We start from the raw sequence: 13,539 nt of genomic DNA on the forward strand, positions 1-13,539 counted from the left end.
TGCAGCAAAATGAGGTGGTGGAATTGAATACTGGTACAATGGACTGCGCCACTTCAGACTGCAACTCATAGATTAAAAATAAAATATTGAAATGAATGGAGACCCGCCTGAAATTGGCTCATGACCCACCTAGTGGGTCTTGACCTGCAGTTTGAGAAACACTGTAATAGTGGAATGGGAAGCCATGAATCCTGTCCTGTGTTGGCAGGAAAAATAAAACACATAAGAATTGATGGCAGAGCATTGAACTAAAGGGGCAAATGCTCTGGGTGCAGAACCTCATGTGCAGGAAGCCATTGTGGACCTTTGCTCTGGGCGTCGTGGGGACAGATCCGCCACTGATTGACAGGTCTATATATGGGCACAAGCCTAACCAGGTCTACTCAGAAGTAAGCCCTATTTTGTTCAATGGGGCTTACTCTCAGGAAAGTGTGTTAGGATTGCAGCCTATGTTGCTTAAATTTGGCATTTGTTTGTGCTTTGTAGTTTACATACTGTATCTTATGTCTTTTTTATTGGTTCATATTTTCTGCATCCGTTTGGTGGTGTTTTGTTCTGCAATTTCGAGGAAACGGATGAAAACCGTGAGCAAAGGTTGCTTCACACGTGTCTTCTTCCTGCAGACGCTCAGGGCCTCTGGGAAGATCTACATGCTGTTTTTCATGCTGGTCATCTTTCTGGGCTCCTTTTATCTGGTCAACCTGATTCTAGCGGTGGTCACACTGGCGTACGAGGAGCAGAGCAAGGCCATGATTGCTGAAACAGAGGCGAAGGAGAGACAGTTTCGGGAAGCCATGGAGATGCTGAAGAAGGAGCACGAGGTGTGCACAGCAGTCCTTCCCCCAAAATCTCTGCCAGGGCACAAGAAACACATTAGCAAAGAAAATGAGTGCCCCCTGTGAGGCTAAAGTACCTACCCCCAGAGTTGGCGACTCACTCTTCTCTCCCCTGGATTTGCTTTTCTGTCCTTGCCTGTTTCTACTCAGCTTCTGCTGAGGCCAGATTACCAATGCAGAAGCACAGCAAAATTGCCTGTCCTCAAAGGAGGGGTTTTAAAATGTGCATAGCAAGGGTTGAATCCAGAATCTAATGTGGGCAGAGCAAGAGCTCAGCCACTTACTGCCCAGTCCTTTGCAAGCCTTGCTCTCATGGAACCTGAGTTCTGCCAGTACAAGGCCTAGGTTGCAGGTGCAGCAGATGCTACAATGGCACAGGGGCCGGGGCCACTGACACAAAGGCTGGTGGCACTGGACAGACACCAACAACCTCTGGAGCCCCCACCCGAGCAGGTACATCAGCAGAGCGGACGCTCTGGGGCATAACCGGGGGGGGAGGATCAGGGCAGGGATAAGGGTCAGCCGCGGGGGGCATGTTGAAGGCAGACTGGGGGCAGATGTTGGCAGCATCCTATGCCAGGTTTAACCTGCCCCTTGGACCCATTCGGATTTCTACCAGGCAAAAAGCTGGCGCAATCCAGGTAGGCCCATCGGGGACAAGGCAGCAGCACTGTCATTGCCTGGTCCTTGGCCACCACCTAGCATGAAGCTGAGCATCATTGCACACTATGGACCAACCCAGGATAGGATTGGGCTGGTTGGTTGACAACCTTCAGTCTCGAAAGACTATGGTATAAGCCTACAGCACCCGGTATTCCCAGGCGGTCTCCCATCCAAGTCCTAACCAGGCCTGACCTTGCTTAGCTTCCGAGATCATGGTATAAGCCTACAGCACCCGGTATTCCCAGGCGGTCTCCCATCCAAGTCCTAACCAGACCTGACCTTGCTTAGCTTCCGAGATCATGGTATAAGCCTACAGCACCCGGTATTCCCAGGCGGTCTCCCATCCAAGTCCTAACCAGGCCTGACCTTGCTTAGCTTCCGAGATCATGGTATAAGCCTACAGCACCCGGTATTCCCAGGCGGTCTCCCATCCAAGTCCTAACCAGACCTGACCTTGCTTAGCTTCCGAGATCATGGTATAAGCCTACAGCACCCGGTATTCCCAGGCGGTCTCCCATCCAAGTCCTAACCAGGCCTGACCTTGCTTAGCTTCCGAGATCATGGTATAAGCCTACAGCACCCGGTATTCCCAGGCGGTCTCCCATCCAAGTCCTAACCAGACCTGACCTTGCTTAGCTTCCGTGATCATGGTATAAGCCTTCAGCACCCAGTATTCCCAGGCGGTCTCCCATCCAAGTCCTAACCAGGCCTGACCTTGCTTAGCTTCCGAGATCATGGTATAAGCCTACAGCACCCGGTATTCCCAGGCGGTCTCCCATCCAAGTCCTAACCAGGCCTGACCCTGCTTAGCTTCCGAGATCAGATGAGATCGGGCATGTGCAAGGTAACAGGATTGGGCTGTTAGCTGTGATACCTCCATAGGAGACCAAAGGCCACTTTCAAGGCACCATCTATCAGAACCAGGAAACTTAGGGTTGAAAAGCAGTTATCACCTGCCAGACAAGACAGATCTCTTAAGTGAGGCCTTCCAAGCAAAGCGATGACTGTAAAAATCAAGAAAAACAGCACGATGCGCTTGTGAGTCATTTGGGTAGTCCAGGAGTCGTGATATCTGTGAATGGGATGTTATGCTGGACAGACATTTTTTGGCTCTGAATCCTTCAGTTCCCAGTTTTGCCTTTCCACATTCCAGGAACTCACCGCTAAGGAAAATGACAGCATGTCTCATAGCTCATTTGAAGTGTCACCTGTGCCATCCAAAGAGGTCAAAGAAAGAAGCAACAGAATGAAGAAGTTATCGTTAGGAGTGGAAGATCATGGAGAAGATCCAAACGTCCCCAAGGTGCCATCTAGTGACAGCCATCAGAAACTGGTAATTAGTTGCTTGAGGTGCTTCCTACACCAACAGTTACATTTTTGATGCTTGAATATACTTTAGCCCCTGTTTTCATAGACAGAGGAGTTCAAAGGAGAAAGAGATCTTCTTCTGTTCCATTTTTTTCCCCATCTAAGGTTGAATAGGAAGAAGGTTTCCCTGAGACACTTTGAAATCAGTCCCTTTGAAGGCCACCTGCCAGGGAAGTTAAATGGCTCCTTCCCCACTGCCTTTTGGGCTACTGGTGATTAACAGAGGGGTGTGTGGGCAGGCAGGCTTCTGGGCACTGGTAATTTGGAAGCTTTCTAGTGGATCTCTAAAAGCAGGCTTCTTGATTGGAGGGATGGTACCCCTGGGAACCGAAAGCTTTCTGCTGCGTTTATCAGGGCTGTCGGGAAAGGCCTCTCATTGCTCTTGATATTACATGAATTTGATTTACAGATGCATTTTCGTAACGGAAGGGGAGTGTCAGATTCCATATCGCTCTGTTTGCTGATTTGCTTCCCATAGGCGTTCTATAGTCATGGCTTCGGGCCGGGTTCAACCCCCATGAAGCGCCGCCCCAGCCACGGAAGTGTCTTCAATTTCCACGTACCTGTTCGTGACCTGGGCTCAAAGACAGAGATCGGGGAAGATGAATCGAGCAGCACTGGGGAGACCGAGATCCAGCGTGGCTCGCTGCTGGCTGCACGTATGGGGAGGCGGGCAAGCATTCAGAGCCAGCTCAGTCACGGCTCTCGCCCGGCTACTCCAAGCTACATGCAGCCCAGCAAGTGGAGCGCTGGAGACAACTGCAATGGGCCGGTTGCCTTGATGGGAAGCAGCGGGCCAAGGCCGTTTAACACAGAGACCGTTTCTGGCGAAGGGCTACTGCTTCCTCCAGTGATGGAAAACCCTGGCAGAGGTGATCTGGTGAGTAGAAACGTTGGCATCCAGATGGGGCATTCTGTAGGGAGGCTATTTCTGTGCAGACCATGCTGCAGTTGTCTACCCATTTTGCACTGGAGTTGAAACAAATTGTCCGCCCCAACCACGGCTGCTTCAAACGAATAGTGGCAGGACTGGCACGTGACTCTTGGAACCACCATGCAGGTGTGCCGGTGGCTGCAGCACGGAAGAGGCCCGTGGCTCCATCCGCTAACAAGCTGCAGGGTCGTTCAGAGCAGTGGTGCAGCTACAGGGGTGGTGGGGCGGGAAGTACAGCGGGCACGCCACGTAAGCACCCCCTCCACACCATCGTTTGCACTCCTAGGCATTGCCGTCACTGCCAGAAAGGCTCCGACGGCAAGTGGGAGGGGCCACTAACACGGTGTGTTGAGGAGCCTGCAGTACTTACCACTCTGCCCTCCCCCCAGCTATGCCACAGGGTGGTCGGTCATGTTGCTGGGGTTCTCAGCAGAGGCCTCTGGTGCCTTCTTGAGCGTGCAGTTCTGCTGATCCCCTTGGGGCTCAGGCGAATCCGAGGTCCCAGCTTCCTTTTGTTTGGCTTTAGCAGCATTTGGGGAAACTGGTGTCTTATTCTAGTTTAGGAGCGTTTAAAGAATCACTTGTTGGGTTCCCTGACTCCATTCGCATTCCTATCCATGGCTATCTGTGTCTGAGAGCAAATCCCAGGTTGGCAACCTTCAGTCTCGAAAGACTGTGGTATAAGCCTACAGCACCCGGTATTCCCAGGCGGTCTCCCATCCAAGTACTAGCCAGGCCTGACCCTGCTTAGCTTCCGAGATCATGGTATAAGCCTACAGCACCCGGTATTCCCAAGCGGTCTCCCATCCAAGTACTAACCAGGCCTGACCCTGCTTAGCTTCCGAGATCATGGTATAAGCCTACAGCACCCGGTATTCCCAGGTGGTCTCCCATCCAAGTACTAGCCAGGCCTGACCCTGCTTAGCTTCTGAGATCAGACAAGATCAGGCATGTGCAGGGCCCAGATGCCTTCCATAATGACGTATGCTGTTTTCTTCCCTGAACAGACTACATATGATGAAGCCAACAAGATGCTCCAAACCCACCGATTATCAGTGGACCTTTATCATCACCCATTGCAAAGGCAAAGGGCAGCCAGCGCAGTCAGCATCATCACCAGTGTCCTGGAAGGTGTGGGCTTTTCTTGTTCCATATTAATCAGCAGTGGTGTGGGAGGCCAGCAAGTCACCCCTATGATGAACCTCCTCCCGTGCAGTAGGAGGATTAACACCCTAGGCAGTGGGCGTGGTGTCAGGGGCCAGCCCACCTGCAAGCCCCTGATTTACCTGGAGAGGGTGGTTTGACAGCGCTTGACCCCAAGAGCTCCTCCAGGAGTCCAGGAGGGCCCGTGGCACTTTCACTGCTCCAGAGGGGGCAGCAGGAGGAAACAGGCCCCCGACCTGGCAGGCAACTGCCTGCCACGCCCTTAGATACCAGGGAATGTATTGGGAGAGCAGGAACTGGGGTGCCTTTAAGGCCAACAAGCAGGAAGGGGAAGGAGCTGGGTGGAGCTGAGGAGCTCCATAAAGCCAGGGAGGACAGTGATGACAGGCAGTCTGAGGAGTGGTGAAGCAGACAGCCTGAGGGAAGGCTGCCTGCGTGGGAACAGTTAAGGTGCCTCAGGACTGAGGCAGGGGATCAGGGTGACTTAACCCCCCCCCCACCCTTGGTGAACTGTCTGAGGCCACCTCAAGCTGCCTATACCTACTCCTGACCCCAGGGGGCTTTACTAGCAAGTCACTCCTGTGGCAACCTGGTGTCACCCTCCTGTGCGCATCACCTGGTGCAACCTGCATCCCCCACACACCCCAGCGTGCTGGGCAGCAAAAGATTGGGCTGCAATTGCTCATGGGGGAGGAGAGGGGGCAGTGACACAATCACCATCACGCTGCTGCCAGAGACAAAAGGTTTTTTACTTATCCGGGGGTCACTATGGCTTTCCAGAGGGTCTGGGGAGCCTGCAACCCCTTCTGCAGGCTTCCCCATATCATCAAACTGCTGTAAACAGCAAAAAAAGAGGCCCAGTTTTTATTGTGAAACAGCGAAAATTGGTTTAAGTGCTTTTTTTTAAGGTCTCACTGATTTTGATGGGAAGTGGGCATTTAACTCTCTCTCCTTTGAAGCCAACTGGATAAAAAGTGCTTGAGTGCCTAAGCTGGGTTCTTATTTTCATGGTCCCCCCTTTTTTAAAATTTTCGAGATGGAATATCTTACTTTGTTTTGTTTCTTGGTTAGAACTTGAAGAGTCCAATCGGAAATGTCCCTCGTTCTTGAGCAACTTGGCCCGCAAATATCTTATTTGGGATTGCTGCCCGCTGTGGCTGGGAATCAAGAAGAGAGTGAGCATCTTGGTTATGGATCCATTTACCGACCTCTTGATCACAGTTTGCATTGTGATGAACACTCTTTTCATGGCACTGGAGCACTACAAAATGACTGACAATTTCAAGTTCATGCTTTCAATAGGTAACTTGGTAAGTGAATTCTGACAAGGAAGATATCCCACATCAGCATATGTTGGAACCAGGGATGGGCACTCCAGTTGTGATGACTCGACTTGAGTCATGAAAGTGCTGATTTTTCATGACTCGTGTTGTCTCAAGTCACAGACATCACTGACTCGGACCCCACTCATGACTCAGGGCCAATGACTCAAAAAAGAGCCATGACTCAAAAAGTCTTGAATCCCAGCTTCCTTTTGTGTGTGCTTGTCTCTCTCTGTGCATTTTTTTTACTGTGCCTGACTCACACTGTGACTCATTTCTTGTAATGAATCTGAACTGAGTAAAAAATGACTCGATAAGCAACTCAGGATGAGTTGTGATGACTGCCCATTTTGACTCGCGAGTAGAGTCAAGTCAGGGGATTGGCGACTCGTGATTCAAGTCACAACTTGAGCAGAGTGACTCCAGCACATCCATGGTTGTAACTATATTTGTATTTATTGTTTGCTGGTGGCTTAATTCTGTCCTGCCTGCCTCCTTTCCTCTCTTATCCTTGGCACAGACAAGGGTACACATGCATTGCAATGTTACTCATGTAAGATCAGGTAACAAAAACACAATCCCTCCCCCCGCCCCGAAACGCAGAAATCAGTTTTTTCAAGTGAAGGCTTCATTGAAATGCCTCCTGCAAATGAAAGTGTTTGCTGACTTAACCATAAACCCCAAAGAACAACCTCAATGGGGAGGTCATAGGACATTTACGAAAGGTGTAAAATAAAGAGAATATTATAGGATTAGAAAAAGTCATGAGCATAGCCAAAAGGGCTCTGTGCTTCCTGGCCCCCACCCAGGGGCGAATTTAGATGCTGTGATGCTCAAGGCAAAGCTGTCACATGATGTTGTGATGTCATTTCTGGGTTCTACCCAGGAACGTCACTTCTGCGGAGTGCATTGCCCTCCCTTGAAGGAGTGCACCAGACGATGCCATGATGCAATTGGAGAGTGAAGTAAGATAAAGTTTAACTTGCCCTACTCTGCAGTGCCATGGTCCCCTAAGGGGCAACTCTGACCTGCGCCAGCCCTGTGGCTGGTGCAAGTCCAAGTGACTTGAGGAGGTGCTCTTAAGTCCACGTGGGAGGTTCAGGATATTGGCAGCACCGTTGCCACCAAGACCTGCCCCCTGCTAGTCTTTGACATGCCCCGGAGCACTTGATCCCCACCCTGTTCTATCCATCCCTGCACTCACCACCAGGCTACATTTGCTGGTGGACACAAGAGATTGCGGCAGTGGTTCCAAAATGGCCATAGATTTCATGCTGCACACATTTCTGGGGACCGGTTTACAACAGCTTGGCAGCTTAGTCCTTCATAGAATTGGGCTGTGAGCCTACAATCCTATCCACCTACCTGAGAGTAGGTCCCATTGATAGTTCCCCGTGCCAGCTTCTTTGCATAAATGTAACGTACCTCTGAGAAAAGGAGAGAGGATTGCAGTACGTCTAGATCTGACGATGCCTTTTTTTTTTCATCTTACAGGTCTTCACGGGAGTTTTTACTGCAGAAATGATCTTGAAAATCATTGCTATGGATCCTTATCACTATTTTCAGCAACGTGCAAATATCTTTGACAGTGTAATTGTTTTCATAAGCATGATTGAACTGAGCATGCTCAAAGACGAGCCCAAAAAGGGCGGCAGGAAAGGAAGCCTCTCGGTCTTACGATCCTTAAGGCTGGTAATTGCTCATCCTTTTAAAACCAAACAACCAACACAGAAGCACAAAAAATTTTGTAGGGGTTTAGGGCAGGATTCCCCAAAAGTTACATTTCATGCAAAAGATTACGTATTAGTAATTACTCATTCATACAGCACTTTGAAATAATTGACCAGTGGCATTGCTAGGGAGGTGTGGGAGATGCGGAACACACTGGGGGGCACACTTGGGGGGAGGGGGCGACACCACTAGTGGCCTAAATTGTTAAAATCTTTGTGTTTTCAAATAATACCATCATGTTATATATCATTTGATGGGTAATTTAATGCAGAATGCAATGAAACAAACCAAGTCGAAATATATGTATTCTATCAGCATTATATCCAAATAACCAGAAAAAAAGAAAACGCAACTGCCTTATGTCATAAGAACTGGATTTTCTCACCTCAAAACTGACCAGTGAGACTTAGGCCACAATCCTCACCAACTTTCCAGCACTGGCTTAAGGGCAATACAACTCTGAGGTAAGGAAACAAACATTGCCTTACTTTGAGGAGGCCTCCATGACTGCCACCCCAGCTGCAGGGTGCAGCACATGCCCCAGTGGCACATCTATGCCAGTGCTGGAAAGTTGGTTAGGATTGTGCCCTTATTGTTCTAAGAGCCAATGAGGTGTTGTTATGACACAGCAGAGAACCAATAAAGGGTTAGGATGAGTCAGCTCTTATTTCCATGTATCATGGCTAATACTAGAACTCTTACCGTAGATACTCATGTATAGTATGTAACATTTTTGCCAAGTAATCAAGCTCCAACTATCACTTTGCCTTATCTCTGGGTCAATCAGAGGGCAGAGCTTTTCCACTCTGAAAAGTTTGGTAGCAGGCAGGCAGGAGGTCATTTGTTTCTACAGCAACTTCACTGGAAAATTCCAACCATTTATTCTCCTCCGTTCCTTTTTGCTGCTGCAACCTGGTTCCTTTTTGCAAATGCAGGCATTTGGCAGAAGTCTTTTTTTTCAACACCAGGATGGGATCCTCCTTTCCATTAGAAATAAAATCACAGGCTACAATTCAGTGCAGCATTATTTAAGAATAACTGCCATGGAAAGCAGTGGGTCTACTTCTGAGTAAAAAGGGTTGCAAATATATGCAGCTGCTTCTGTCTGCTGTGAATTGAATTGCACACTCCCAGTTACGTGTTATGGATTGTATAGAGCTTCTGGCTTAACACACCAGACACCTTAAAGGTGGATTTGATTCATGGTTCTCCTGCAGTGGTTCCCAACCTTTTTCACTTGCATATCCCTTGGCAGCCCATTTCCATAAATTGTACCCTTCATATTAGCAAAATGTTGTAATTAATAATACAAGCCCTCATCTCCTCTCTATGAAAGCCCAGACCATGTATTAATCATAGTGTTTTCTCTTTTTATCTGTCTGAAGAACAGAAGAATCTGTTTTGCACCAGAAGTGTGCTGAGAAATTCTGGGAGATTGATCACTTTCCACATTATGTTTCAGCTTTTTTACTGCACTGGTTTTCAATCACTGGTTCCTACATGAATTGATGACCAAAAACTAGCTATTGGTGGGGCTTTCACAGCCAACTAGCTACCTCCCTTCCTGCCTTGCTGGTCTTTGCAAGGTATTCCTGTCTTGCAAGGCATTCTGGCATTGCAAGACCTGCCTTTTCTGCCATTATTCCATTCTTTTTCAAGTACCCCTAAAGGTCCTGTTGAGTGTCCCTGGGACTACATTTTTTTTTTTAAACAGTACCTTTATTGTCATACAGTTACAATACATACACACTTACATATACAAGGAAAAAAAAAACTTAAAAGAGCTGACTAGAGAATAATAATATAATATACAGTATTTATATACCGCCTTTCTTGGTCTTTATTCAAGACTTTATTCAAGGCAGTTTACATAGGCAGGCTTATTAAATCCACGCAGGGATTTTTACAAATTGAAAGAAGGTTCTTTCTTTCAAGAACCACTACATTCAAGGTGTTACACTCTGATCTGGTTTAACATTCTGACCTCCATCCTCCCACGCTCCGAGCAGATGGAACAGCTCAGCTGCAGCTTGCCAGCTGCTTCAAGGTCGCACGGTGCCGATGGCCTCGAACTGGCGACCTTGTGGATGTTAATCTTCAGGCAAATGGAGGCTCTACCCTCTAGACCAGACCTCCTGCCCATACCATAACCATAACATACCAGAACCATAACATACCAAACTAAAATTGACAATTATAAAGCACGGACTTCAGGAGCCTGGGACTACATGAATACCAGATTGGGAACCACTGTTTTACTGGTATGTAGTTTACAGTGCACTTACTCTGATAGTGTTTACAAAAAGGTGGTGAAGACTAAAATTTAAAAAAGAATAAAAATGTATCTTATGATATTTTACTATGTTTTTAATAAATTAGAGACTACAGTTCTTAGGTAACAATTAGTGGTGGGTTATTTTTCAGGATCTGGCCTTGGGTAAAATCAGACAAAACTATAGTCAGACACCCCCTAAGTTTAACCCCCAACTTACCCGAGGGTCATAGAAAATTCCAGGATTGTTAGCTCAAACCCTGCCCTCGACTTATCTGTGGGATCGACTTATAGGCGAGTGTCTGGGGTATTTAGTTGTGTGAGTGCCATCAAGTTGGCCACTGGTTTTTTGTTGGTTAGTAATTTATTTGGTGACCTGTACTGTTATATATTAAAACAGATAAAGTTAATGGAAGGTACACCAACCCTAGCGATGCCACTGTATTTAGGCTGTGCATATGATATTGTAATTTATTCTGCATGACCTGTTACTGGAGGAGGACCATCACAGGAAGGATGCAATGAGCTCTTGCAACCCTAGTAATGACACCTCTGTAGTTTCTTTGCTAAACTTTAGGTGGTAATTTCCTTGCTCAACCTTAGGTGTACCCCATGAGGAATGCTATTTTCAGATGGGGGAATTAAAGTTGAGGAGCAGCCTCTTTAAGTCCATTCAGTGCATTCATAGATGGGCAATGACCTGACCCCAGATTTTGAAGGTCGCGCTGTAAAACCGTGGCTTTTACAAAAAATGTAAAAAGCAGGTGAGGAGTGTGATCAGGATAGGACTAAGGTCTAAAGTCTCCCTATCCCCACTGTGGCTGTTGAGGGATTTTTCATGCCCCCATTTGTCATTTAACACAAAAGAACCAAACTCATGTGTTTATCTGAACATGGAGTTTGGCCCCCAAGACTCAATCCCCATCATCACTAGTTTAAAAAAAGGATCTCACCAAGGTGAGACTCTGCAGGGTATACACTCTGCCCACCAGAGTATACACTACAGGTCAGATGTATGAATATGGCTAGTCCCAGCTCAACAACACTTCACATGCTCCCCAGAGGATAAGGAGAGATGGATTGCTTGTTGGACTTACAGAGCAAGCCTAGTCATATCTACTCACTAGTAAGTCCCATTGTGTTTAATGAGGCTTACTCCCAGGAAAGTGTGCATAGGATGTAGGCAATCCTATGAGTACTTACCTGGGAGAAAGCCCCATTGAACTCAATGGGACTTAATTCTGAGTAGACAAGCATAGGATTGGGTTGTTAGTGCTGCTGGTCACACCTGCAGAAACTATTTTGGCCGTTTTTTAACGAGCAAAACCTAATGTTGTCTGGCACTGTGTTCCTCCCCGGCCCAAACAGATGCGAGTCTTCAAGTTGGCCAAATCTTGGCCGACCTTAAATACTCTGATCAAGATCATTCTGAATTCGGTGGATGCTCTGGGGAACCTCACCTTCGTTCTGGCCATCATCGTCTTCATCTTTGCCGTCTGTGGAATGCAGCTGTTTGGCACCAGTTATGCAAAGAAACGCTGTAACATATCGGAAGAATGCAGACCTCGCTGGCACATGGAGGATTTTTACCACTCCTTCCTCATAATCTTTCGAATACTGTGCGGAGAGTGGATCAACACCATGTGGGATTGTATGGTCGTCGCTGACATGACCTTTTGCCTGATTGTCTTCTTGCTGGTCATGGTGATTGGAAATTTAGTGGTGAGTTTCCCCACAACTCTTTTTTGTTTTTGTTTTCCCATGATCAAAATAGTCCCTTCTGTTATAGGGAATTTTTTTTTAATTTAAATATCCTAATTGTGCTGTATGTCTTTAAAAACAACTGGAAGTGGCAACTTTCTATAACGGGGTGTCTATAACTCATTTCATACAGAGGGCTGAATAGCATTCATGATGCCTGATGAGGGCCGGAAGTGATGTCATTAATGACATCACTTCTTGACTAAACAGGTCATAACCAAAAATAAGCACTTTTTTATCTCACTTAGGAACTTATTAGCTGCAAATGACAGAAGAGAAAATACTCAAATCTTGATTGTATTTCAAGATATGGGAGAGCCCAATTTTCATGTTGGCTGCTTGTGAGAATGGATGGTGGCCAGATCCCAAAGGATCTCCTCTATGGAGAACTTGTGCAAGGAAAGCGCCCTACAGGTATTCCACAGCTGCGATATAAGGACATCTGCAAGAGGGATCTGAAGGCCTTAGGAGTGGACCTCAACAGGTGGGAAATCCTGGCCTCTGAGCGGCCCGCTTGGAGGCAGCCTGTGCAGCATGGCCTTTCCCAGTTTGAAGAGACACTTGGCCAACAGTCTGAGGCTAAGAGGCAAAGAAGGAAGGCCCATAGCCAGGGAGACAGACCAGGGACAGACTGCACTTGCTCCCAGTGTGGAAGGGATTGTCACTCCCGAATTGGCCTTTTCAGCCACACTAGACGCTGTTACAGAACCACCATTCAGAGCGCGATACCAGAGTTTTCCGAGACTGAAGGTTGCCAACTATAAAAGCTCTTTCAGCAGTAACATCTCAGCGCTGTTCAGCAGCTAAGAGCCTGAGAGCTGGATAAAAAGCTTCTGCATCCAGCCCCCAGGCCGTATGTTTGACACCCCTGTTCTTTAATCATCTGGGGTTTCCTCCTGCTTCTTTCTCTTTTTACGCCAACTTAGTAGGAAACAAAATCCAGTCATTGTGAGACAGGAAGGGATGAACAACTGTTTCTGGGACCTCTGAGGAGGTGGGTCTGGGCACAAGTCGCTTGAGTCAGCCTAGGAGGGTCGCAAAATGTGCTGTAAAGCATGTTTGTGCCTCCTTGGGAGCAAGTTGCGTCAGTGCACGGAGGTGTGCTGGCCCACGGAGGCTGCATCCAGCCTCCATTATAGCTTGCGGAGGGAGCCTTGTGCCAATTGAGCTTCGCCAACACAAAGCTCTGGGGTGGGCAGGGAGGAGGCAGGAGGAAGATGTTCCGGGGCAAGGGGAAGGCGGGTGGGGAGCAGGAGACGGGGCTGGGATCCAGCTATGATGCTGGATCCCAACCCCCATTCCTGAGCAGCATGGAGTGGCTTCAAGTCACTCTGCTCTTCTTGGACTTGTGCAACCTCAGGAGGTGGCGCAAGTCCAAAGAGACCCATAGGCCCTACGGTGGCTTATCCAGGGATAAGGGGAAGAATTTCCCTTACCTCTGGATGAGCTACTTTGATGCCCTATGTCACACTGGATACAGCGCAAGCC

The 13,539-nt window shown here is 47.9% G+C and overlaps 1 protein-coding gene and 1 pseudogene across 1 annotated transcript in view; one reads left to right on the forward strand and one right to left on the reverse strand.

Annotated features, from left to right (window-relative positions):
• Positions 1-13,539, forward strand: part of LOC136651561 (sodium channel protein type 5 subunit alpha-like) — a 52,153-nt gene that overhangs the window by 13,904 nt on the left and 24,710 nt on the right. The window contains exons 9-15 of the mRNA XM_066628083.1: positions 624-821; positions 2,653-2,832; positions 3,346-3,759; positions 4,809-4,932; positions 6,037-6,275; positions 7,782-7,979; positions 11,659-12,012. Coding sequence (XP_066484180.1) covers positions 624-821; positions 2,653-2,832; positions 3,346-3,759; positions 4,809-4,932; positions 6,037-6,275; positions 7,782-7,979; positions 11,659-12,012 — 1,707 coding nt within the window. The remainder of the gene's footprint in view (positions 1-623; positions 822-2,652; positions 2,833-3,345; positions 3,760-4,808; positions 4,933-6,036; positions 6,276-7,781; positions 7,980-11,658; positions 12,013-13,539) is intronic.
• LOC136654851 (5S ribosomal RNA) lies at positions 2,242-2,365 on the reverse strand (annotated as a pseudogene).

Source organism: Tiliqua scincoides, chromosome 5 (assembly GCF_035046505.1).
Source record: "Tiliqua scincoides isolate rTilSci1 chromosome 5, rTilSci1.hap2, whole genome shotgun sequence".
NCBI lineage: Eukaryota > Metazoa > Chordata > Lepidosauria > Squamata > Scincidae > Tiliqua > Tiliqua scincoides.